The 24,754-nt window shown below is 43.6% G+C and overlaps 1 protein-coding gene across 3 annotated transcripts; it reads left to right on the plus strand.

Moving 5' to 3' along the window:
* Nucleotides 1-1,270: 1,270 nt before the first annotated feature.
* LOC120701299 lies at nt 1,271-23,688 on the plus strand. Of its 3 annotated transcripts, XM_039985412.1 has the most exons (25): nt 1,271-1,490; nt 1,600-1,738; nt 1,848-1,919; nt 2,952-3,053; nt 3,139-3,307; nt 3,403-3,498; nt 4,099-4,248; nt 5,409-5,448; nt 6,700-6,757; nt 7,558-7,646; nt 7,927-8,025; nt 8,099-8,214; nt 8,292-8,410; nt 8,961-9,031; nt 9,418-9,520; nt 16,397-16,536; nt 16,661-16,819; nt 16,909-17,012; nt 18,410-18,585; nt 19,711-19,900; nt 20,738-20,837; nt 21,290-21,458; nt 22,094-22,176; nt 22,260-22,336; nt 23,076-23,685. In XM_039985412.1, the coding sequence occupies exons 1-25, from the start codon at nt 1,425-1,427 to the stop codon at nt 23,245-23,247; spliced, it is 2,859 nt and encodes a 952-aa protein (XP_039841346.1). In that variant the 5' UTR covers nt 1,271-1,424; the 3' UTR covers nt 23,248-23,685. The 3 variants fall into 3 exon arrangements, with proteins under 3 accessions (XP_039841346.1, XP_039841350.1, XP_039841355.1); XM_039985416.1 differs by lacking the exon at nt 22,260-22,336 and having other exon boundaries at nt 1,292-1,490; nt 23,076-23,688; XM_039985421.1 differs by lacking the exons at nt 22,260-22,336; nt 23,076-23,685 and having other exon boundaries at nt 1,292-1,490; nt 22,076-22,162.
* Nucleotides 23,689-24,754: the final 1,066 nt, after the last annotated feature.

Consider the following 24,754-nt stretch of genomic DNA (forward strand, 5'->3'; position numbering starts at 1 on the left):
CGACTTGACGTGATACACTTGGTGATGAGCCGCACTGCGTATGATATGGCCCTCAATCATGAGATAAAATCGACATGTCCATTGGGCTAGGGGAACGGGGATATACGCGCCATACGAGAATCCGCATAGGCTTTGTTTTCTTTTCAAGTCATTGTATTGATATAAAACCCCAACTAAACTGGATTAAAAATGGGATATAATTGAATCAATGAACTCAACAAGAACTACGACATCCAGCTAAAACTTTCTTAGATTTGGGAATAGACGGAGTACCTATTAGTGTCACTACTTGCATCATTGCCCAATTATACATGTCCAATCATCTAGGTTATATGCTATAATAATGTCTATTCTGATAGAGAACATATCAGGTGCAAACTAACCTCTTCGTGCAAATTTCAATCTGAGCCACCGGATCAACATCCAGGGGTTGAGGCGCAGGGAGAGTGGGAGGGCGATTTACAAAAGTGTGATTACCCAATCCAAGAGCGGGTGGTTAATTGTAAAATTACCCAATCCCCCTGCCCCTTGAATAGCCCAGATTGAAGTTTGCACGATTTGCACGGAGAGATTGGTTCGCACCTGATATGTTTTTATTTTTATATTGATAATAATATATGTGAATTTAAAATTTTAAAATTAAAATTTACTAAGATAGGATACTTTTGAAGATTTCCTATATTTTTAGGTACAAAATACTTTTAAAAAATTATGGAAAAATATCAATTTTTCTATATAGGGTGAAATAATTTATAAAATTGGTTTACATCATAAGTTACAAAGGAAATCTTGAAGTTTTTTTAACAAAAATAAATTTTAAAGTTCTTTCTCAAAACAAAAATTTGAAGTAACTTCAAGATCCTCTCCGTAACTTGTGATGGTGAATAATTTTACAAATTATTTTCATTCCATAATAGAAAAAATTATGTATTTCCCCTTAAATTTTGAAAATTATTGTTGTGCCCTTCAAAAGTTGTATATTATGGTGAAAATTATTTGAATACTATGTATGTGTATTTTTCGCAAAGTAGGTTTATCTCCATCTGTTATTGTAGTAAAATAGTTTCATCAATTTTAAGTTGATTTGATGGTTGTTTTTTCATGTTGATTTGATGGTCGTTTTAATCATGACTTTGCGTGGTGTGTTTACATCACTTTTTGAGTTTTAACAACATTCATCGCGACCGTCCATATTCGATCTGAGAGACCACAATCCAGAGAGCAGTCTAGGGAGTCGCTCCATCAGGTCTCTTGTGAGTTGTATCAGACCGCGAGCGACGAAGACCGGAACACAGCACAACACACCCCAAAAGGCCAAAACCCCCTGTGCCGCCGGCGTACGGGCTCCAGTCTCCACTCTTCAACTCCTCGCGGTCTCCGTGCTGCTGCTGCTGCGGGGGCGCCGCGGCACCACGGTCAGCGAGATGGCCCCCAACCGGCGGGTTCCCCACCTCCTCGCGCTCCCACTCCTGCTGCTGCTCCTCGCGCAGGTAACCCCTGATCTCCGCGGATACCCCGATCCGCTGGCTGGATCTGATCATTCCGCAGGTTACCGATGGCGTTTGATTTTCCCTCCCTCTTGCCCTCTCGTCGCGGCAGGCGCCGTCCCCGGAGGCGGCCGAGTCCACGCCGGGGACCCGTGCGCGCAAGATCGGCGGCTCGGGCGCGTCCTCGGTGTTGTCGCTCTTCAACCTCAAGGCCAAGAGCAAGTTCTGGACCGAGTCCGTCATCCGCACAGGTCCGCTTCCTTTGATTTCCTTTTCGTTTTATAATCGTCGTCTGGGGATTCCTGTTCGTTTTGTGCGTTCTGCTGTTAATAGCACATTTACGGGTTGTTCCTTTTGCAGAGTTCGATGACTTGGAAGGCTCGGCGTCGCGGGCCTCTAGCAAAATGGGGATACTCAACTTCACAAGAGCTGGTAGTTTCCTGTGTCTTTCTGTACCCCTTGGACCCTACAATGTAGGGCACATTTCAAACATGCTGAACTGAAATTTTGAACAAAATCATGGTGTTTGGTACTTTCTGCTCAGCCAAAGCCTCAGCAATTATACCACTTTTCCCTTTTGCGTGCTGCCATACTGTGTGATACTAATAGTTTGGAACTGTTGTTGAAACTGATATGCTGTTTGCTTGTGTTTATCTTGCCATACTTTAAGCCAGAGTGCTGATATAACTATGTAGCCGACCATATCAGTAGGTAATGCCACTTCCTGACTAGATCCTGCGTGCCACCTGTATCTTATGAGTTGTGTTTATGTCATCAGCTCCTTGGTTTCCTTAAGGGGATGTGGACATGAAATATCAGGACTAAATGAACGTTATGGACAAGGACAATTAGGTTTCATTATATCCCTATAAAGGATATATATGTAATGCAGCATCAGATGAAATAGCGCAGAGACAGAAAATTTGATTCCTTCTATATGCATGTGCTTATTGATTCAATTTTGTGACTACCTGGAGATAAGAATTTAGACCATATGAGAAGTTTGTTTTATGTAGACAAAAATGGCAAAAGTTAGTTTGCAGGATTTGTGATCACTGATAAAGGGGAACTCCAGTAGTGCAATATCAACAAACTGATCATGTCTATACTTTCCATAACGTGCTATTACAGTGATTTTATTTTTGTCTGTGCAGCCATAACTTCGTACTTTCATAACATTGATTCCTCATAGGAAGTAATATTTTGGATGGTAGTTGGACATGTGTTTGGAGAAGTACTTATAGTTTCAACCAGGATAATTACATTGTATAAGTGGATCTCAAGATAGTTTGACATGTGTTTCAAGATAGTTTGACATTTTTTTGGAGAAGTGATTGTAATTTCAACCAGGATAATTACATTGTGTATGTGGATCTCAAGATAAAGGACCACGAATAAGGTTTTGTGATTATCTAAGAAGCATATATCTTTTCACTACTAAATTTCTTCTTTGCTTATGTGAAGTTAATATTGCAAGCTATATGAACCTGGCGGAGGTTGATTCCATATATCTTCCGATCCCTGTGAACTTCATCTTTATTGGATTTGATGGAAAAGGAGGCCATGGTATATTATCCATATGCAATCACATAAGTCTGGTTGGTTTGTTCATATAAAGCAATGAAGATTAACCGTTTCTGTATTTTGTTAGAGTTTAAGTTGGAGCCTGAAGAATTGGAGCGCTGGTTTACAAAAATAGATCACATATTTGAGTACACAAGAATCCCTCCAGTTGGTGAAGTTCTCACCCCGTTCTATAAGACTACTGTTAAGAAGCTTCGACAATATGAGCTTCCTTTAGTCAGCCATGTGAACCACAAGTAAGGCCTGACAATTCAATATTTCTGTAATTCGGCTATGGTGTGCTTCCACAAGAATGAATTCCTATTACTTCTCAATTTCCTTTGTGGTGCAGTTTTTCCGTGCATGCGATACATATGGGAGATGTCTTATCTGTTTTTGAACATGCTATCAAAGTTCTATCCCGTAGAGAAGATCTTGCGGACTCCAGGTATGATGTTCTTGAATACGCATCATTTCCATTTTTCCCATCCACTAATTTGGATGATATTTTGTCAGTACTGTAGCACATGAAAAATGTAAGAACAAGCATACCACAAAAGGAGCTTAAGAACCTTAGTATGGTCTTTCTGTTGCTTGCCAATTAAAAAAAGAGAGTCTTTGTTTATATGTATTCACATTTTTTTTCTGTACACGTTTCCTTTTCATTGCCTCAGTGTATACATGACTCATATTGTCCTATGTAATTTATACGTATAGTGATGTGTTCATATATCCTTGTTGTTCATATATGTATGAAGTTTTAGACAGTTTGCAGTCAAACCTCTATATCTATGAACACTCATCTAAAAGGAACTTATTGGGTTGGTCATACGGAAATAACGTAATCAGATTTATCATGAAAAATGTAAGGTAGTGGTCGAAGTTGCATATTGGAGACTGTGTCAATGTCCATTATGTTATAGGCATCTGCCATATCTGTACTGTATCGTGTTAGTTGCTTACTTGCACACTTCTATGACTACCTTGCATTTGCCGGAACCCACTACCATTGATAAAATTACCCCTTTTTTCCTTCAATGTTGCACAGAGAAAATGAAGAGGGCAGTTTGCAAGTGGACAGTGCTCAAATGGAACACATATTTTCGACTCTTGTTGATCACCTTCAGATACAAGAAGCTTACAATATCTTCATTCTTAATCCGAAGCCTATTAGTAAGAGCATCAACTATGGTTATCGGTGAGTCTGCAAATACTTCCATCACCATGTATCATTTGTAACTAATTAGTAAGAGTATTAATTATGGTATTAGTGAGTCTGAAATCCATCGCCATGAATTATTTAAAACTAATTTAATAGGACACTGCAAAAAAGATGCACTTGTTTATATTTAGTGTGATATCATTCTCATAAAGCCACGAAGATTTTCATTTTTCTGGTAACTTTTGGTGGCATGAACAGGTTGAGTCTTTGTTGTGCTGTAGCTGTTCCAAATATATTTGGAATCTAATCTACACTATCTATAGATTAAATTTAATGCTAGTCAGGTCATGCTACTAAAAATATTTCTAAAGAAATGGTGCAAAAATGTGAATGGTGAACTATGATCTGCTACATTAAGTTGCTTCTCTGCAAAAGAGTAGATGCCTGGAATCTAGACGGGGATGGCAGCGAATGGGCCTCGAGCTGAATTGGTTAGGTGGCTTTAGTAGCACTCGACAGGTCCTGGGTTCGATTCTTCGTGGGAGTGGTTTTCAGACTGGGGTTTAAAAAAAAGTCCCCTCATCTGTCCCACACCAAAGTATAGGTCTAAAGCCCGGCCCAGGCCATTGGTCGTCTCACATGGGCTATGGTGCTGCTGTGTAAGGATGGGGCAGGGGTTCGGGGGTTTTCTCGACCTGCGTGAGAATGTCTTCTCTTAGCAAAATACCCGGGGTCTGTCTTAGCCCCCCGCAGGTCGAGTTGTTTTAGATGGGGATGGCACATGGTAATATAAAATACTATTTTAAAGAGTTTGTAATTAAATTTATTGCACTTGTCTTCCCTGTAACCCTGTTGTTGGAATGCCTCTATCAGCATTGAGTTTATCTATTAAGTTGCAATCCTTTGTTATATGAGGAATAGATTTGGGAAATTTTCTTATATAAAATGAAATATTTTCTGGTTGAATGGCATCAGTGCATATCTGTCTATTTTTGTAATTTATTATATTCAAATAATGTTTTTCAGATGGAGGAAAGTAAATGCTAAGAATATGTCAATCTGCACACAGCGCTCTGCATAGTTTTTGTTTGTTTTCCCAATGACCACCATTCAAGTGTAGTAGTTCATTTTGGCAAATAATAGAACATTTGTTAGCTGTTTCTTTCATTTGCTTATTTATGTGCCATCTGTTATAGGAAAGGCTTCTCTGAGGCTGAGATCACCTTGCTCAGGGAGGTAAGCTTGGCATCCTATCATTTGATGAATGTTATGATTATATCTTCTTGCTTTGATAAATCTCTCAGGTTTATGATATTTCTTGCACATGAAAGATCTTTGGTAATAAATTTATAAAAATGATGTTTAAACATTATCTAGTCTATTTTCTTAGAGAAACAGAATCCTCATGGCGGCCAACTTGGGTCCTGGCCTGTCTCTGCGAAAACAGCTCATATTGCTGTTCCAGAAGGCAGCTGTTGTAGTCTGTAGGGTACCTGCTGCTTAGCTATTGTAGTCTCTAGAGTTCCTGCTGCTATTCCTTAGGGAAGAGGTAGAGTAGACAAAGGGAGAGAAGCTAGGGAAAATGGAAAGGGAGTGTCTGTTAACAGTGGGTGAAGAGAAAGAAGAAAGAGACCAAAACAACATGTTCTCCCATTTTTGCTAGATTTATCGAACCAGTATGTAAACTTCGAAACATGTACTTTGTTCTGTTTCCTTGTTTAGTTGTGCTGCTGTGCTAAAAGCCATGTTATTAGACTGTCTTTCCTTTGGGTTTTTTTAGTCCTGTTGTCGCAACTCCAATCTATGCAAAGTCACTTATATTGGTTTCTGAATGCTACATCATGAAGCTGATATCCCCATCTTATTCTTTGTTTTCCATTTCTGGGCCAAATATGTGGTGGCTTGGTTTAAAACTTTGAAATTGGAAGACTTGATATGTGGTGCAAACATGAGGTATTAGCAACAGCAGTTTCTTGGAAAAAAAGAGCTTATCAAATTAATTGTATTGAACAAATTGATTTGTGTTATTCTGTACACTTTAATGAGTGAAACCTTTATTGAACAAATTTTTTTAGTCCTGTTGTCGCAACTCCAATCTATGAAAAGTCACATATTGGTTTCTGAATGCTACATCATGAAGCTGATATCCCCATCTTATTCTTTGTTTTCCATTTCTGGGCCAAATATGTTGGTGGCTTGGTTTAAAACTTTGAAATTGAAGACGATTTGTGGTGCAAACATGAGGTATTAGCAACAGCAGTTTCTTGGAAAAAAAGACCTTATCATATTAATTGTGTTGAACAAATTGATTTGTGTTATTCTGTACACTAATGAGTGAAACCTTTTGTGGTGTGGCATTGAGTTGATACTGATGTTTTCTGTACATTTTTTTCCCACCTTTTCTTAAATGAAATGGCATGTCCGAGGAAAAAAAGTGAGTAAAGCTCTATTCTGGTGGACCATGATGTGCTTGTTGTTGCTTTTCAGAATAGGACCTTGCAAGCTCGGATACTCCAATCTAAAAGTGACAACAAACTCTATCTTGGTAAATTTCATCTTTCCTATTTGTATGGTTCAACAACTGATGATTTGTCTGCCTATCTCCCTTATACTGAATGTACTATCAAGTGCCAAGATCTAAGTTAACCAATCTAATAGTCAGAGTTGTTTATGTTGGCGGCGTTATAAATATTTTATAATCTTGAAGATTTTTACTTACAAGTCACGCCCTTTACACTTCCTTTATTGTGAGACCCTAACACATGTACATGGTTTTTCCTTTTGCACTCATTTGATATCGGGTGCATCTTTCTGTAGAGTGGAACAGTTTTCATTTTTATCCACTTGTCTGCAGTAAACATTAGAATGAAATGTGCTCCACATTTGCATTCGAGAAAAGGGAATAACCTATGTGCTCTGTGTCCAATATTTATTGATGTGTAGGACATGTAGGTTCCATGCTTAGTTTCAACATCAATAGAACAGTCTTCCAAATGTCTTGGATTAGCTTTTTTTTTTGCCTCAATTGCATGTTGATGACATGCAAGGATATTTGTGTCAGTTGGATTCATTCAAATATTGCATATTGTGCCTCCACTTGAGAACATCATGTTGCATTTAGTCAAATTTTGTATATTTCTGCATTAACAATTCAATGCACGTTATTCGAGAAAAAAACAATTCAATGCACGTAAAAACAAAGTACTTTTGCAGATAAATCCCACCTTGTAAACACTAGAGTTTGCCCTAGTTATACTTATTTGCATCATGTTGTTCGTCTTTTGCAGCAGTTGCTTTAACCTTTTTTTCCCTAGTTATACTTTTTTGCATCTCTGTATTAAGCAGATATCGAGAAGGGAGTCAATAGAAAGCCCTTATATGAAAGTCATCCTCTATCATCATTTTCTTGGGCCACAACTGACAATATGGATATGGTATGTTGAGTTTTTTGTACCTGCAAAAACAAATGCTTATCAATTCGTTTCATTTGACTCAACAGATATTGTCAATATGATTTTCATGAATTGTTGAATATTTGTATTTGGCCTTTTTGACCTTATGACTTGATTGCTAGATTGCAATTGGTTTATTTCAGTTGGCACTTGCCTTGTAATTTGAAGCAGTTGTATAAAGACGAACAACAGCTTTGAGGCCTTTGACAATGTTATATTACATATTGAAAAGCCTAACGGCTGTTTTACACATCTTGTACAGGGGGATTGGTCAAAGAAATGCAAGGAAGCATTAAGCAAGTTTGAGCTGCTGAAGGAAGGGAAGAGTAAAGATGACATCGTTTATGACAAAGCTGTGCAGGTGGCAAACTATATTGGGTACTAAATTCAAATTCTTTCCATATCTGTACCTAACAATGCATATTCTTAATTAGATATTACATGGCACAAGGGATGAGATGCATGACATTCTAGAAAATGCACTGAAGTCTAGTGGTTTAAAGGGTCTACATGCTGAATGCCTTACAGATACATGGATAGGCAGAGAAAGGTATGCTGCGATTTTTTGTTAATGTCTACAAATTCAGGCTAGAGTGCGCCATTCTTCTAATCAGGACTTTGTTTCAGGTTTGCTTTTGTTGATCTGAGCGCAGGGCCATTTACTTGGGGCCCTTCTGTTGGTGGTGATGGTGTTCGCACAGAACTTAGTCTACCAAATGTTGCAAAGACAGTTGGGGCTGTTGCAGGTCATCCTCTACCATAAAACTTTTTCTCTATGTTCTATTTCAGTTATTATCTGTTATTGTTCAATTGAAGTTATTATCTAATGTTATGCTCTTCATACTGATGCATTTGTTACATATGGTGCACTTTGTCTTTATTCCATCTTTCAAGTATTTCAAATAATAAATTTTCTCATTGGTTTTCCTTAGCAGCCAACATGTTCTGTATCGCATCTCTGTTTATCAACTGCATTTTTCACCCCCACTGTATTTTGTTAATCTGTGGTCTCTGTATGGCCCTCGTATATTTATATGATTGGAAATTATTTTAGTCAACCATTAATTTGTTTTGTTTGTTTTATACTTTCTGCATCCTTCTGCTAAATCTTAGGTAATTATGACCAGTTTGATGTGGTGCTTTTATGCCTAAACTCTTGTACCACAATACAACATAATGCTTGATGTTGCAAACATAACAGTTCTATTGAATCTCTTGGAAGTAGCTATTAAAAGCCAAGTAGCCAACAATGGCTTGTTTGTCCATCATGAAGTGACTGTTGCTGATCATATGCAGAAGTTACTGAAGAAGAAGCTGAAGAAAAATTGCAAGACACAATCAGAGAGAGATTTTCATCCTTTGGGGAGGTATGCTACTTTTGCTGTATCATCTTTTAGTGAGCTTGGGGAGCAGAATAGGAGAGGGGAGAGGTAAGAAAAAATTGGGAGTCTGGGAATTATTATTAATGTTCTTTTGCTTCTATGTGGCGCTAAATAGTTGCGCTAATGGAGCTGATGATTCACTTAGGGGGATGGTCCAATAAGCCATTCAAGCTCCATATCACTGGCAGATTAGTAACTCAACTTCCATGAGTTAATAGTCATCGCTCAACATCTCTTGTGTTCTCTACACATGACTTACTCTTGCCTCTCAACACCTTTTCCCTCTTTTTTAGTATGTATTGCTGCCACACCTTGAATTGACATTTGACTTGTGTGTTAATTGTTAAATTCCATTTTATTTTTGGGTTCAGGATTACCACGCTGTGGATATCCTATTGGCAGAGATTGATGTGTATGAACTTTTTGCTTTCAAGCATTGTGTGGGAAGAAGGGTACAGCTTGCCCTTTGCAAAGGTACTTGTCGGTGACCATAGATTCAGTTATTTTGTGAACTATTCTATATAGTGGTAGGCTTGCAATTGAATTCTTCTGAGTTAGGCAGTTATGCTATTGCTTACTGTTGTGTATTTCTACTATTCCTTTTGTTATTTGGTTTGAGTGAAAGAAAGAAAATAGCTCAATATATAACAGTATATACTAAGCTTCTAAATATTGTTATCACTAAATATACAGATACGACATCATTTTTGTTGGTGTATATGTGAGCCCATGTCTAGAGGCCCATGTATAGGAACTATATATCCCACCCTTCTAGAGTTTGGAGGAATACATCAATTATTCTCTCCTACATGGTATCATTAGCCTAGATTCTCTCCCTCTCCTCCCTCTCCTACCCCAGCCGCCGCCGCTGCCGCCGGCAGCATGGCCGGCCGCCGGCCGCCGGCGCCCCCTCCCCCCTCCTCTTTCCCTCCCCTCCCACCCTCCTCTGCTGCCGCCGCCGGCCCTGCGCCGGGCGCCTGGCTCGTGCCGGCTGCCTGGCCCCAGATCCGCCCCCCCAACACGCCGCCGCCCTAGCCCTGCTCGAGCCTGCACCTGACGGCGCCGCCGCCGCCGTTGCAGGCGCGGGTGCCGGGGTTTCTGGCGCAGGGGGCGTGCGACGCCACTCCAGGCGCCGCCGCCGCTGCAGGCACCCCTGCTGCAGCCTGATCCAGGCGCCGCCGCTGCAGTGGCTGCGGGCGCCGGGGGGCCCTGTGGCCGCCGCCGCCACCCACCGCGCCGCCGTCGCTGCCGGCAAGCAGCCCGCCGCCGACGCCGCGTGGTCTGGGCTCGGGATGTCTCCCGTGGATGCGCCACTCGCTGCAGCCGCCCTCCGTGGGCAGCATGCCGACGCCGCTCTCGCCGCAACCCTCCTCGCCGCCAAGTCGGAGGCTTCGGCGGCCCAGGAGCGGGTCCGCGTGGCTGCCCTCGCTTGGGAGCGCGAGCGCGCCACGGCTGATGCCCTCGCTCTCCGGGTCGCCGAGGCGGAGCACTTCCTTCGTGTCTCCTCCGGCCAGCTGCCCGTCGTTCCCGAGCACGGCGACTCTTCCTCCCACTAGGCCCCGCCCGCTGGATCTGGACCCCGGCACGACCCGACCGACCCCATGGTCGCCCAGCTCCACCTCCAGGCCGCCGGCGTCCAGAACATCAGGGCCCTGGTCACCGTCCTCCTCGACTCCACGTCCTTCTCCTACGGACGCTGGCGGGACCAAGTTCTGCTCGCCCTCCGTCGCTACGCCCTCGACGACCACGTCCTCCTCGACACGCCGATCGAGGCGCATGACGTGGTGTGGCTGCGCCTTGACAGCGTCGCCATGTTCTGGATTTTCGGGACCATCTCCCTAAATCTTCAGGACCTCGTCAGGACCCACGGCGGCACCGTGCGACAAGCCTGGGTGGCGCTCGAGGGGCAGTTCCTCGGCAACGCCGAGTTCCACGCCCTCCAGCTCGACGCCACCTTCCGCACCTTCGAGCAGGGGGACCTCTCCGTTGGTGAGTTCTGCCGGCGGATGAGAAGGGCATGGCCGATGCTCTTCACGACCTCGGATGTCCGGTGTCCGATCGGGTCTTGGTGCTCAATGTCCTGCGGGGCCTGAGCAGCACCTATGACCACCTGAAGACCTGGATCACTCGCCAGAGGCCCTTCCCCTCCTTCCTGTAGGTCCGGGACGACCTCGGCCTCGAGATCACCAGGGGTCTCGCGCCCGGATCGTCCTCATCCACCCCACCGCGCTCGTCGCTGCTCCACCGGCTTCCTTCGCCGCTCCTGCCACCTCTCTCCTTGGTGCTGCTCCCGCCGGACAGACCGGAGGTGGGGGGGGGGGTGTGGACGTCGGAGGCAGGGACGGGGTGTTGGTGGTACTAGTGGCCCTGCTTCTGGGGGTACCGGTACCGGTGGGGGCCGTCGGGGCGCGCCGGCTCCCGCTCCTGCCCCTGCCCCTGGAGGTACGCCCTGGCCATCATTCAGCAACCCATGGTCAGGGCGCATCACGATGTGGCCGTTCTAGGGTCGGGGGGGGGGGGGTCGTCCTTAGCTCCAGCCGGCGGCCATGTTCACCGGTGCTGCCCCCGCACCATCCTGGACCTCGCCCGCTCAGCCCAGCCAGCAGCCGACCTGGCCTGAGGGGTGGGACCAGGCCGCACTGGCGCAGTCCTTCAGCACCATGGGGCTGACGCCGCCGGTCAGCACCGAGTGGATCGCCGACTCAGGTGCCTCCTTCCACACCACCCCAGATGCCGGTATCTTCTTCTGTCCGACCTCCACACCCCTTTTGTCCTTCTTCCATCATGGTTGGTGATGGGTCTTGCCTTCCTGTCACCGACGTGGGTTCTGCTCCTGGTTCTTTTCGTCTTCTCAATGTCCTTGTTGCTCCTCAGATGGTTCGCAACCTTCTTTCCATTTGTCAATTTACTGCTGATAATTCTTGTTCCATTGAATTTTTTGACTCTTCTGGTCTTACTGTGAAGGATTCGGCTTTTCGGCGTCCACTCTCCGATGTGACAGCACGGGGCGCCTTTACACTCTTCGGCTTCCTGCTTCTGCTGCTCCGCCTTCGGCTTCTTCTTCTTCGTCTGCTGCTTTTGCCGTGGCGCCTTCTTCCATCACCTGGCACCGCCGGCTTGGACACCCCGGCCGCGACGTTTTAGCTCAGCTCAGTCGTAGTACCGATGTTCCATGTACTAGGGCTCCTGCTGAGCACCTCTGTCATGCGCTCCAGTTAGGTCGTTATGTTAGATTTCCTTTTTCTTCTTCGCATGCTGCGCATGCTTTTGATCTTTTTCATTGTGACCTGTGGACATCTCCTGTACTCAACATGTCTGACTATAAATATTATTTGGTCGTGGTGGATGATTTTTCTCATTACTCTTGGGCTTTTCCTTTGCGCGCCAAATCTGAGACCTTTCCCACCCTCCTCCACTTCTTTGCCTTGGTGTCCACTCAGTTCGGCCTCACCATTAAGGCCGTCCAGTGCGACAACTGGCGTGAGTTCGATAACTCCACCTCCCGTTTCTTCTTTCTCTCTCGGGGTGTTCAGCTGCGTATGTCTTGTCCGTATACCTCTCCTCAGAATGGCAAGGCTGAGCGGATGATTCGCACGACGAACGACGTCGTGCGCACCCATTTGATCCAGGCCTCTCTGCCCCCGCGCTTCTGGGCTGAGAGCCTCCACACCGCCACCTACTTGTTTAACCGTCTTCCGTCCACTGCTTCTCCTGCTCCCACTCCACACTATGCTCTTTTCGGTACCCCTTCTCGCTACGACCACCTTAGGGTCTTCGGGTGTGCGTGTTACCCTAACACCTCCACCACCGCTTCTCACAAGCTGGTGCCACGCTCGACTCGTTGTGTGTTCCTTGGGTACTCCCCTGACCACAAGGGGTACCGATGCTTTGACCTCACCTCTCGCCGCGTCTTGATCTCCCGACATGTCGTCTTTGACGAGTCGGATTTCCTCTACTTCACCTCCACACCTTCTCCTGACCCCGAGTTGGATTCATTGTTTTCGACTGACCCGGTGGTTCAGCCACCGTTACCTGTCTGTCCTTTCCCTGCAGGTTTTCCCAGTACACCGGCACCGCTTCCGGTGATCCATGCTGCTTCGAGCGCGGCCCCGGTGCCCGCAGTCGCGCCACGCGCGGACCCGGTGTCTCCTGCTGCGCCACGTGTGGCCCCGGTGCCTTCCCCTGCACCTGCGCGGTACGCTCAGCCGGTGCAGGTGTACCAGCGTCGTTCGGCGCCGACACCAGCGCCGCCGCGGTACGCTCAGCTGGTGCAGGTGTACCGACGTCGTTCGGTGCCGACACCGGCGCCGCCTCCGGCTCCGGAAGCTCCTGCGGCGCCCACGCCGGAGCCGTCGCTGCCGCCTCCTACACCGGAGCCACCACCGCCGCCGCCTCTGCGGACTCGCTCTCGAGTCGAGCTGGCAGTGTACCACCCGCCAATCATCCGTCGAGATCCTCGGCATATCCATCCCATGGTGACTCGGCGGATGGCGTCTCAGGCCGCGACTCTCTCCGCCACCGAGGTAGAGCCGTGGGTCTCTCCGGTACCCTCCTCTGTCCGCGACGCCTTGGAGGATCCTCACTGGCGTCACGCGATGGAAGAGGAGTACGCGGCTCTTCTTGCTAACCAGACGTGGGACCTCGTGCCGCGTCCGTCTGGTTGCAATGTGGTCACATGCAAGTGGATCTGGACGCATAAGCGTTGGGCTGACGGCACACTGGAGCGCTACAAGGTTCGCTAGGTTCTCCGGGGTTTCACCCAACGACCGGGTATGGACTATGATGAGACCTTCAGTCCAGTGGTGAAGCCCGCTACGGTGCGGACGGTCCTCTCGCTTGCGCTCTCTCGCTCCTGGCCAGTGCATTAGCTGGATGTGAAGAATGCGTGTCTTCATGGCACTCTGTCCGAGACTGTCTACTGCTCTCAGCCAGCGGGATTTGTGGACTCCAGTCGTCCGGATATGGTCTGCAGGCTCAACAAGTCTCTCTATGGTCTGATGCAGGCTCCTCGGGGTTAGTATTCTCGGTTCGCCATGTTCTTGCTGACATTGGGGTTCACCGAGGCCAAGTCTGACACGTCTCTCTTCATCTACCGCCGTGGGGATGAGACTGCCTATCTGCTGCTCTATGTTGATGACATTGTGCTCACAACATCCAGTCAGCAGTTGCTTCAGCGTGTCATCTCCTCTCTGCAGCAGGAGTTTGCTATGAAGGATCTTGGTTAGCTCCACCACTTCTTGGGCGTCACTGTTGAGCCTCGCCCGTCTGGCCTTCTACTTCACCAGCGGCAGTACGCACTCGACATTCTGGAGCGAGCTGGGATGATTGATTGCAAGCCCTGCTCCACTCCTGTTGACACTCAGGCGAAGCTGTCTGCTGATCTGGGTGATCATGTGGCTGATCTTACTGCCTACCAGAGTCTGGCCGGTGCCTTGCAGTACCTCACCTTCACCAGGCCGGACCTCACCTACGCTGTTCAGCAGATCTGTCTCCATATGCATGATCCCCGGGAGTCACACCTTGCTGCGCTGAAGCGTCTCCTCCGCTACATCCGTGGCACTGTGGAACTCGGCCTGGTGCTTCACCGCTCGTCCTCTGCTGAGCTGGTTGTCTACACCGTCTTCCTGGGTAGTAACCTGGCCTCCTGGTCGTCCAAGCGGCAGCCGGTTGTCTCCCGCTCCAGTGCCGAGGCGGAGTACCGTGCTGTCGCTAATGGCGTGGCGGAGGCGTCCTGGCTACGACAGCTCTTGGCGGAGCTCCACAGCCCGCTCGCCAAGAGCACGCTCGTCTACTGCGACAACGTTAGTGCCGTGTATCTCTCTACCAACCCCGTTCAGCATCAGCGGACGAAGCATGTGGAGATCGACTTGCACTTCGTGCGCGACAGGTCTCTATCGGCGATGTTCGAGTACTCCATGTCCCGACCACCTCCCTATTTGCCGACATCTTCACGAAGGGACTACCCTCCTCGACCTTCTCGGAGTTTCGCTCCAGTCTCAACATAGCAGGTGGCTAGTTGTGACTGCAGGGGGGTATTTGCCCTTTGTACTTTCTTCTTGTCCAGTCTTGAACACCGCTGCGACGGTAGTTCAGACTGCGGGGGGTGTTGGCTTTCTTGTTGTCCAGTCTTGAACACCGCTGCGCCGGTAGTTCAGACTGCGGCGGGGGGGGGGGGGGTTGGTGTATATGTGAGCTCATGTATAGAGGCCCATGTATAGGAACTATATATCCCACTCTTCTAGGGTTTGGAGGAATACATCAATTATTCTCTCCTACAATTTTAATATCAGACTGGCACATATTGATTAACATAGACAGGCATATACCTGTTATGCACCAAATATAGTTGTCTAGTATTGTCTTCACAAGGAAATTCTATTACCAATCAAATAGAGATACAATAAATAAAGATGTAGTGGAAGTTAGATGAGGGTGCTAACTCACTTTGGAATGAGATGTCTTACTTGCGTCATGCCAGTGGCAAAATAAATTTTATTTTTAGGTGAGTCAAGAGGAAACAGACTGACCTATCTATGCATTGGATAGCAGCAGGATGATTATGAAAATAATGCAGCAGCAGGATGATTATGAAAATAATGCCCAATCTCTGTAGTTATGCATGCTATTTTTTTTTTGTTCTCAACTAAATAAAGTTTCCTTTCTGACCTCAACAGTAAAACTTTTAAATCTGTCCACTAATGTAAGAAAAATATACATGGATGGCCACTGAGATAGTGTCATCATATATGTCTTGGAAAGTATTTCCTAATATAGTTCTCATAATTCTAAATTGTATACTGCAATAAAACACCATGGTGAAGTCTTGAATTTGAGGGTGTAATGTAATAAGAAATTCTACTGCAAAGTTAAAGTACAATTTACTTGTATGTTTTGCTTACCCTTGCTGCATAGGTTAGATGACATTATACATATGATTTCAAAGCTACTCCCTCCGGTCCCAAATTATTAGTCGTTTTGGCTTTTCTAGGTGCATAGTCTTTGGTATGCATCTGTTATGTCTAGGTGCATAGCAAAATCTATGTATCTAGAAAATCAAAACGACTAATAATTTGGGATGGATTATATATCACCCAATCAGTCATTTTGATATGTGATATTTGCGGAGCTGAGATATGGAACCAGTATCTGTTATTAAAAAAGGATAGTGGTTCCAATACACCACTAATATATCCCTTTCTTTTTCCTTTCTTTCCTCCTACCTGCTGCTATTTTGCTGTTTCCGTGTTGGTATGGCATCACATAGGTGTTAAGAAAGGGTTGATCTTACTGCCTTAAGAATATATTGAATTCACCCTTTGCTCCAGAAGCTTAATGTTTTGTTACACACAGAACTTGATGAGAGGATGGGTGACCTAAAAAATGAATTGGAGGGCTACAATACTGGAGATTCTGATGAAATTAACAAGAAGAAAGCTCTTGATGCACTGAAGAGGATAGAAAGCTGGAACTTATTTAGAGATACTAAAGAGGTTAGGCCTACATTAAAAAACAGATTCCAGAGTCAGCACATTTTCTCTAATAAGCTGACAATTTGAAAATAATCTGTAGCTATTAATCAACAAACTTATAATAACTTCAACCTTTTGATGCCAGGAACATCAAGGTTACACGGTGGCTCGTGATTCATTTCTTGCACACCTTGGATCTATGTTATGGGGTTCTATAAGGCACGTTATTGCTCCTTCCGTTTCTCATAGAGCACACCATTACTACGAGAAGTTATCGTTTCAGCTGTACTTTGTGACACAAGAGGTAAATTTCCTGCTGCTTATATTTGTATACTCGACGAACCTACATCCTCACATTCGTTCTTTTTTCTTTGCCCCCTTTTCATTCTACAGAAAGCCAGGAGTATAAAGCAGTTACCTGTTAATGTTAAATCCATCACAGAGAGCCTGAATTCTGTGTTGTTACGACATCAGAAGTCAATGTTCAGCCAACACTTGTAAGCTGTCATATCCTCGATCTTAATATGTACTGTAGTCTTATTATTTGTCTTTTGTCAATCAACAATTGTAAACAAAGTACATCTAATAATAATAATATGGAGATACTCCCTCTGTCGCAATAACAAGTCATTCTGGGAATTCTATGGCAGATTAATAAGGAGGCGAAATGACCTTTTTTACCCCTATTTATTATCCATACTTGGCACTAATTGATTGTTACATGCACATGTAAATACTAAATAGGGTAAACTGACTTATTTTTTGGGACAAAATTTTAATCCTAGAATGACTTTTTTTTTTTGGGATGGAGGGAGTACAAAATACAAGAGGATTTAAAATAATCAAAATGAAACTATGCATAAAAGTTCCCGCATCTTTCTGGATATCATTTTGTGGTTTTCTAAATTCTAACTGCCCACTTGGAGTGAATCACCAAAGACCGAACCTGATTATATTATCGCTTTTGAGAGAATTAGAAAAATGACCTCTGTACCACCCCTACAATTTCTTGCCATCCCCTTGATTCAGATCTGTGAGGTGTTTAATGCATATTTTTTCCATATCCAAATAAGCCTTTTTAACGCAATATTTCCATCATTTATCCAAGGATGCCAAGCCTACCCCCCATCCAATCAGTTACTAAGTCTTTTTTTCAACAATTAAATCATTTAGGACCTTGAGTTTTCCCTCTGCGATTACAATTTTGTAGAATGTTAGAAGCTATCCGTAAATTTATTTATTTTGCCAATAAACTACACACAGTGCTTTCCTTTTGCTTGCCTATGTGATTCTACAAGTAATTTTCTTTTGCTGCTGTTTTTCCCTTTTGGTGCCTACCATTATAATACTGTGAAGCATTTATTTGAATAACATCAAACTATTCTTTGGAGTCTTGTTATATGAGTTGTGCTTGTATGTAGTCTTAAAATCAAAATCGACACAAAATGCTTCCCCTGTTCTTGAACATAAAAATGGTTTCCCCTTTTTTTCCAGTAAAAGCTAGGCAGAATCGATCAATTTTGTTTCTTGAAGTTTTGGTACAGTAGTTTTGTACACTTAAGGTTTGGTACAGCGGATTCAAGAAGAGGGACAAATGAGTGGTGCCTGTGCGGGTAGGGGTTACAGGTAGAAGACTGTCCTGCTGGTTTGGTCCCCCCCCCCCCCCCCCCCCAAAAAAAAAAAGCTTGCTTTCAAGTTCCTGCTTAAAGGTTAATCTACTGCTAAAATTGTCTATCTTTGCTTGATGTGCTGATGACTGTCGTAACATCCACTGAAACCATCTGGAATAAAGTTTGCTAAGACTAAAAGCTTATTGTAAGTTTGAACAAAGTTTGTTAATAATTTTATAGTACTAAGGTGTTTAAATTATTAAATTTTGCATTTCAATATTTAGGCTGTCATTGTCAGATGAGCCAGCATTGATGATGGCGTTCTCGATGGCACGTCGTGCAGCTGCAGTGCCACTTCTGTTAGTCAATGGTACCTATAAGTCAACAGTTAGTACATACCTTGATTCTGCTGTTCTCCAACATCAGCTACAGAGGCTAAGTGAGCATAATTCAGTTAAAGGTATATTGCATATTCTTCTTTATGTGCTTTTCGTTCTATAGGAATTGAAGATAACTGGTTCTGGATAATTTCATCTAGCAGTTCAGGTAGTTACGGTCTAAAGTCTATTTATAGCTTGTTTTTTAGTTCTGCGGCTATGAGTGTCTGGCTCATGAAAACAGACACACTTGTGTCTGTCTGCCTAAGCTCAGCAAAATTTCTTCTACCTGGAATAAAAATATGGGACTCAAAACTCCAATCTTTCTTCTGGGTGTAGAATATCAGCACTCAACCAACTGGATACAAGATTAGATTTGTCTAAAAGGATGCTGTAGAATAAAAGAATCCTCATGTCACCACTAACTGTGCACCAAAGTTACTGTAAAAAGAAAAAAAAGGAAAAAAATTTGTAATATCTGAGAGCTGCCAGTTCAGCTGGTAAACCTATGAACTTAACCAGCCAACCGACCAGGTTGTTCCTGGCCTCCTAGTGACTATGGTTGCCAGTGCAGATCATACATTCGATTTGAGCACCATATGAAAAGGTAACTTGTAGATTTAGTAACAATATGCAAAGTGTTCATGTGATGGTTGCATTTTTTATTGTTTAACGCTCGTGGAAGTGGACAAGTTCATGAACTGCATGCCTAAACTATCTTTGAAATTACTATTCCCACTATTTTCTTGGAAGTGAAAAGGGAGAAGTCTTTACGATTCTCCTGATTCGAAATATAAGTCTTTGTGTGCAACTTGTGCACAAGAATTAGGAAAGTGCTAAAATGATCTTGTTGCCTTGGTAACACATTGGAAATGGTGCCTCATGTATTCCTGAGAGGGTGTACCCTGTGCGAAAGCTCCCGCACAAGGTGGGGCTGGGGAAGGAAATTCCTAGACAACCTTACCCTTGCAAATTCCTTTGAAATTTCTTAGCATTTAATTAGCAAGGGCATAAGAGGAAAAATAGGGAATAACTGCCTCAAATTTCTAAGGAATTACATTTGAAGAATAGTCTGAAATGATTTGCATTTGGAATTGAAGGGACTTTGTTGTAGTGATTTTTATTAGTAGCTAGTTGTTACTTCCCAGTCCACTGTTGTTGTATGATGTGATGATTTATTGTAAGCTATATTTTGTTTCTATATGCAGGAGGACATTCAAAACACAGGTCAACGTTGGAGGTCCCAATATTCTGGTTCATACATAGTGAACCTCTATTGCTGGACAAACATTATCAATCCAAGGCTCTCTCAAACATGGTAGTAGTAGTTCAATCTGATGATGATTCTTGGGAAAGCCACTTGCAGTGCAATGGGAAACCCATCTTATGGGATTTGAGGTAAGATTGCTAATGGAATATGCGTAGTAAAATGAAAGCACAGGTGCTCACACACTAGGAATCATACCACAACTAAGATTTATGTAGTTGCTAGCTGATTTCCTCAAACAATCTTTGTTCTACAGTAGCATTAGCCTCGTCCATGTGCTGCTGCATCATATCGATCTTTATTGTATAAAAAAATAAAAATTTAAAAATTGGCTTTTATTCATCATAATATGAACAAGAACGTTACCTTTTAGCAATTCTCACTGTCAAATCCAGAAAAAATTTCTCACTGTCCACCCAAACTGTGGCCACAGTTAATGTTGATTTGTTTCCAGGCTATTGTTACCCTAACACATGATATGACTACGGTGATGGAAAGTTCCTTAAAGACAAGGATGACACTGTTATGGCTGAACACGAAACTTGAACATGATTCTCACCACCATTACCAGTGCGCTGCTATCTTGCAAGACTTAGAGCGGCAACTATGGCCAACCTTCACCCAAAGGCTAAAGCAACTCATGTCACGTCTCACTAATATATTGCATCAACCCACTGGAGAACAACAATGGAAGGGCATAGTGTCATGTGCACCTGTTCTTGGCAGTGCCATTAGGATGTGGGTGATAAGAGGGAGGCCATGAAGTAGCAGCTCATAGGCCACAGCTGTGTTCCATATCCTAGTTAAATGACTGCTGAATATTAGTTGCACAATAAACATATAGAATGCAAAGAAACCGATTTTACTTGATTGTGATGAAAGTTTGGATTAACAACTGTATTGTGTTGATTTTCTGACTTCGCATTTGCTGAAACTGTATTAATGCAAGATAATTTATTGGCAAACAGGAAACCAGTTAAAGCCGCTATTGCTGCAACTGCTGAGTATATATCTGGTCTACTTCCTTCACATCTGGTTTATAGCCATGCTCATGAAACTGCAGTCGAGGTTTGTTGCTCCTTTATATATATGTGGGTTTCACAGCTTCCATCTCCCATTTGTCTATTGGTTTCACATCCATGAGCTCCATGACCATAGTTCTTGTTCCTCCATCTCCATTTGTCTATTTTCGTTCATGGATAAAGTCCTAAACCACTCTAAATGGGAAAATGTGTGGGACCTAGTTGAGGCGGTGCTGCTCAGTCTAGTGCCTAGGTGTCTCCTAGAACCTCTTTTTGAAACAGAAGTCATAGGCAAGGAAGAATTCGTAGCTTATGGATATTTAGTGTGATATAGTTACTGTGCTGTTGTAAACCTACGTTGTTTTATTATTCTTTTATTTGTTCTCCATTGGAATTCACAAACACTGTCCGTTTTGCTATTTCCTTCCATGGTCTGGTTATTGAAATTTAGCTATCCAATCTGACTCGTTGCTGTTCTTTTTGTTTGTCATTCTATAGGACTGGACCTGGTCTGTGGGTTGTAATCCCTTATCTATCACTTCTCATGGCTGGCAACTTTCGGAATTCCAGCAAGATGTGATTGGTCGTAACTACATTATTACTTCAGTGGAGGAATCCATACAAATAGTCAATTCAGCAATTCAACGATTGGTAACAGAGCGTGCTAGTATCCTTAAAATTGTCTATAATTTCTGGTTGTTCAAATCTTAGGGCGTTTTTGTTTTGATTAGTGAATAACCTTGTTTTGCAAGGTATTAGAGACTTGCATTGCCTTATGCATTTTCCCTTATGAACTAGTAAGACCTATTTTTTTGTACTTTTTTTTTGCATTCTATTCCTTTGCTTTAAGGAAGTGGCATTTTATTCCTGAACTGTGCTTCGTTAAAATGATTTACAAAGAACTGCTATTGGTCTATGTAACAGTTTATTCTAGGTTAAATGATCAATCCCTCAGTTTCACAATTCATGCCCCTTTATTTGGGAGTGACTGTTTCAATTTTTGATTATTTGCATGTGGGATGTGGCAGCTTAGGACACGTATTGTGAAACAGAGGTAACTATCAGTTTCCAAAACGTAGGATTGTAATTGCAAGTTAATTTTCTACAATCTAAAATGTAACTGTGTAGAGACATTAGCTAGCTTATCAGACAGGTTTTAGAATATTTACTGTGTTAAGAGGGTTCTTTTGAAACTGATTTTTTTTCTTTGATTCAAGGAGAAAAAAAATGTCCTTTCTATGTTAATATATTTGCTTTGTTTACTCAAGAATACCTTATTTGAAGAACCTTAATGCTTGTTAGCTGAAAAGGGCTTCAAAATTTTCAAGGCTCATGAAAGTATGATGATTGAGAAATACAATGCTGTTGTTAGCTTGTGGAGAAGGGTAAGCTGTTTTCACTTTGCCACCCCCACCCCACCCCCATTTTTTTTCTGCGTTGCAAGGGCTTATGTTTGATATCTATTTAGGTCTCAGCTATGTCCAAAGGATTAAAATATGGCGATGTGGTAAAGCTTATGTCTATGCTTGAGGATGCTTCATATGGGTCAGTAATCCTTGTGCTTTTTGCATGCATATAGTACTTGATTTTTTTTGTTTCACACGCGTAGTTTCGTTTAGCTTGTGAAAAAGCTGAATATGTTGTGAGTTTTTAAAAAGTAATTGTTAATGAAACATTTGCTATCCTATTGCATATGTTAGTAGTTAAAATGAAATTCAGTGCACATGATATATTAATATGCAGGTCTTTTGGGGTTTGGTGTACAGTTTGCTAGGATTAAATAATTATATAGTGAGAATTATGTTCTTTTTCAAAGTTCTGTCTAGTTGGTTTCTATATCATGTTAGTAAAATTTCCAACCCAGAAATGACAGTGATAGAAAAAGGATTGGAGCATTCTATATGCTTTGATTGGCGCAGGCGCGCAGCTACTGTTCACTATGAAATAAACTTCTCTGCCTGATGATTTTGTATTCTTTGGTTAATAGTTAGAATGCGAATAGTATGGAGCATGATTTTCTTTTATCTGTTGCACTGTTCTTGAATGCTAGTTTGGTCATGAGTGCATATCCAAACATATGCAATTTTTCTTACTTAAGTTGTTTTAATGAAGTGCAGTAAAACTTTAAAAATAAATATGAAGAACGAGCACCAAAACTGGGCATTAAGGAAAAACTTTGAATTCTATGATAAAATAGGAGCATTTTCTTTCTGGACACCTTTTCTCTTGATAGCTTATGTCTGACTAGAATATGGTCCCCTTAATATCTTACCTTCTCTTTCAGGTTTTCTAGTGCTGTGAACTCCACCATTTCAAGTCTACACCCTGTCCAATGCACCCGTGAAAGGAAACTTGACGTGCAGCTAGACTTGACAACTTTTCCTGCCTTTCTAGCTGTCTTTTTGTTGCTTTGGTTTCTTCTACGACCAAGGAGGCCAAAGCCTAAGATCAACTGAACATCGGAGTTTTGTAGCTTGCTACGCAACTAATGAGCAGGGTAGAGTTATTGTGAATATGCACAATATGGATTACATTTACAGGTGGTGCTGGAGCATGGCTAGGGAATTCCAAGTTTCAAAACACAGAAAATGACGGCAGTATATGTACGTGAACCAGATCAAAGATTCTGCAGCTTACAGTCTTGCCCCTTTTCCAATTTGTAGCAGGGCTCAAATGTCATGATTTTTGTGCTCAAAACTTTAATTTGCCCGTACTGTAATGTTAGTCATTCTTGCAAATCGATAGATGAGACTTACGGTAAACGTTAACAGATAGTGGTTCATCATCTGCCAGTCATCTGGGAAGTTGCTGGTACCATCCAGTTGTCTGTCTCCAGCCGATTACATGTAAAATTTCATTTGCAAGTTTGATAGAAACGGGCTCAGCCTTTTTTTTTTTGAAATGAACGGGCTCAGCCTTTTTTTTTTGAAATGAACGGGCTCAGCCATTTATCAAATGAAATCAGAATAAGATGTATACTTGATGCGAACGATGCGGTCAGATGTTCTTCCGGTGGGACCGTGGGAGCACTACCTACACAGGAGAGGTTCCGTGTCGGGCAGTTTGGCAGCGCTCCAAACCGGATTCGATTCGATTCGCTCTGCTCCACCCTCACATCTGCTCCAGCTCGCGGTCGCAGCTCGACCATCAGCAGCAGACGGCGGAGAGGGACGAGCGGCCACAGGGTGTGCATGTGCACGGACCAGCGACAGGCCGGAGGGAGCGAGCAGGGCGGATCCAGGGGGCTGCAGGAGCTCCAGACCTCCCTACCCCGTTGGAGCCCATGGAGCCTCTCCAAAGCCTCCCAACATTTTTCAACCGTGAATGAAGGAGAGGGAGAAGAAAACGAGGAAGCAGAGAGAGAGAAGAGCAAGAAGAGAAAAATGAGTACCCCTAAATTTACATTGTAGATGAGCGCCGGCCTGCACTTGGGGGCTAGTGACTGTCGGGAGAAGATACGGGATGCGAGCGGAAATCAGTGGAGAGCATGTTTTTTCGACTCCCCACTCCATGTACAAGGCAGGCGAATCCATTCTGCTTAATCCAGAACGTTTATTTCCTTACCTGGCAGCGCTCCGCGGAATCTCACATAGAGGGAAGCGAATGGAGCACTGCCAAACTAGATCTCATTTTGGATGCCCGACCGTTAGCCAGCGTATTGTGTATCAAGCTGTGGAGTTCTTGAATCCAATTCCATGCGCGAGCTTTAGCCACAGACAGTGTCTTGGCGCTTCATTCCGGACCGCCCAACTCGGCTTGACGTGGGTGGGGCCTCCTACCGATTTTTATTTTTGAGTAAATTTTATTGGCGGTCTTTAAACTTGTCGTGAGTTCTCATCCCGGTCCCAATACTCTTAAAATGCACATAATAGTCATTAAACTTGTCTCATGCTCTCATTCTAGTCTTTAAACTTGTCTCGAGTTCTCATCCCGGTCCTCATTCTCTCAAAATGCACATAATGG

This window comes from Panicum virgatum, chromosome 1K, assembly GCF_016808335.1.
Source record: "Panicum virgatum strain AP13 chromosome 1K, P.virgatum_v5, whole genome shotgun sequence".
In the NCBI taxonomy this organism is placed as follows: Eukaryota; Viridiplantae; Streptophyta; class Magnoliopsida; order Poales; family Poaceae; genus Panicum; species Panicum virgatum.

Excerpts from the sequence above, each read along its gene's own strand:
- LOC120701299 (XM_039985412.1), top strand. The coding sequence starts at position 1,425 with ATGGCCCCCAACCGGCGGGTTCCCCACCTCCTCGCGCTCCCACTCCTG. Across the intron at positions 8,411-8,960 it reads GACAGTTGGGGCTGTTGCAG|AAGTTACTGAAGAAGAAGCT; the intron begins GTCATCCTCTAC and ends GATCATATGCAG. Across the intron at positions 19,901-20,737 it reads CCCATCTTATGGGATTTGAG|GAAACCAGTTAAAGCCGCTA; the intron begins GTAAGATTGCTA and ends ATTGGCAAACAG.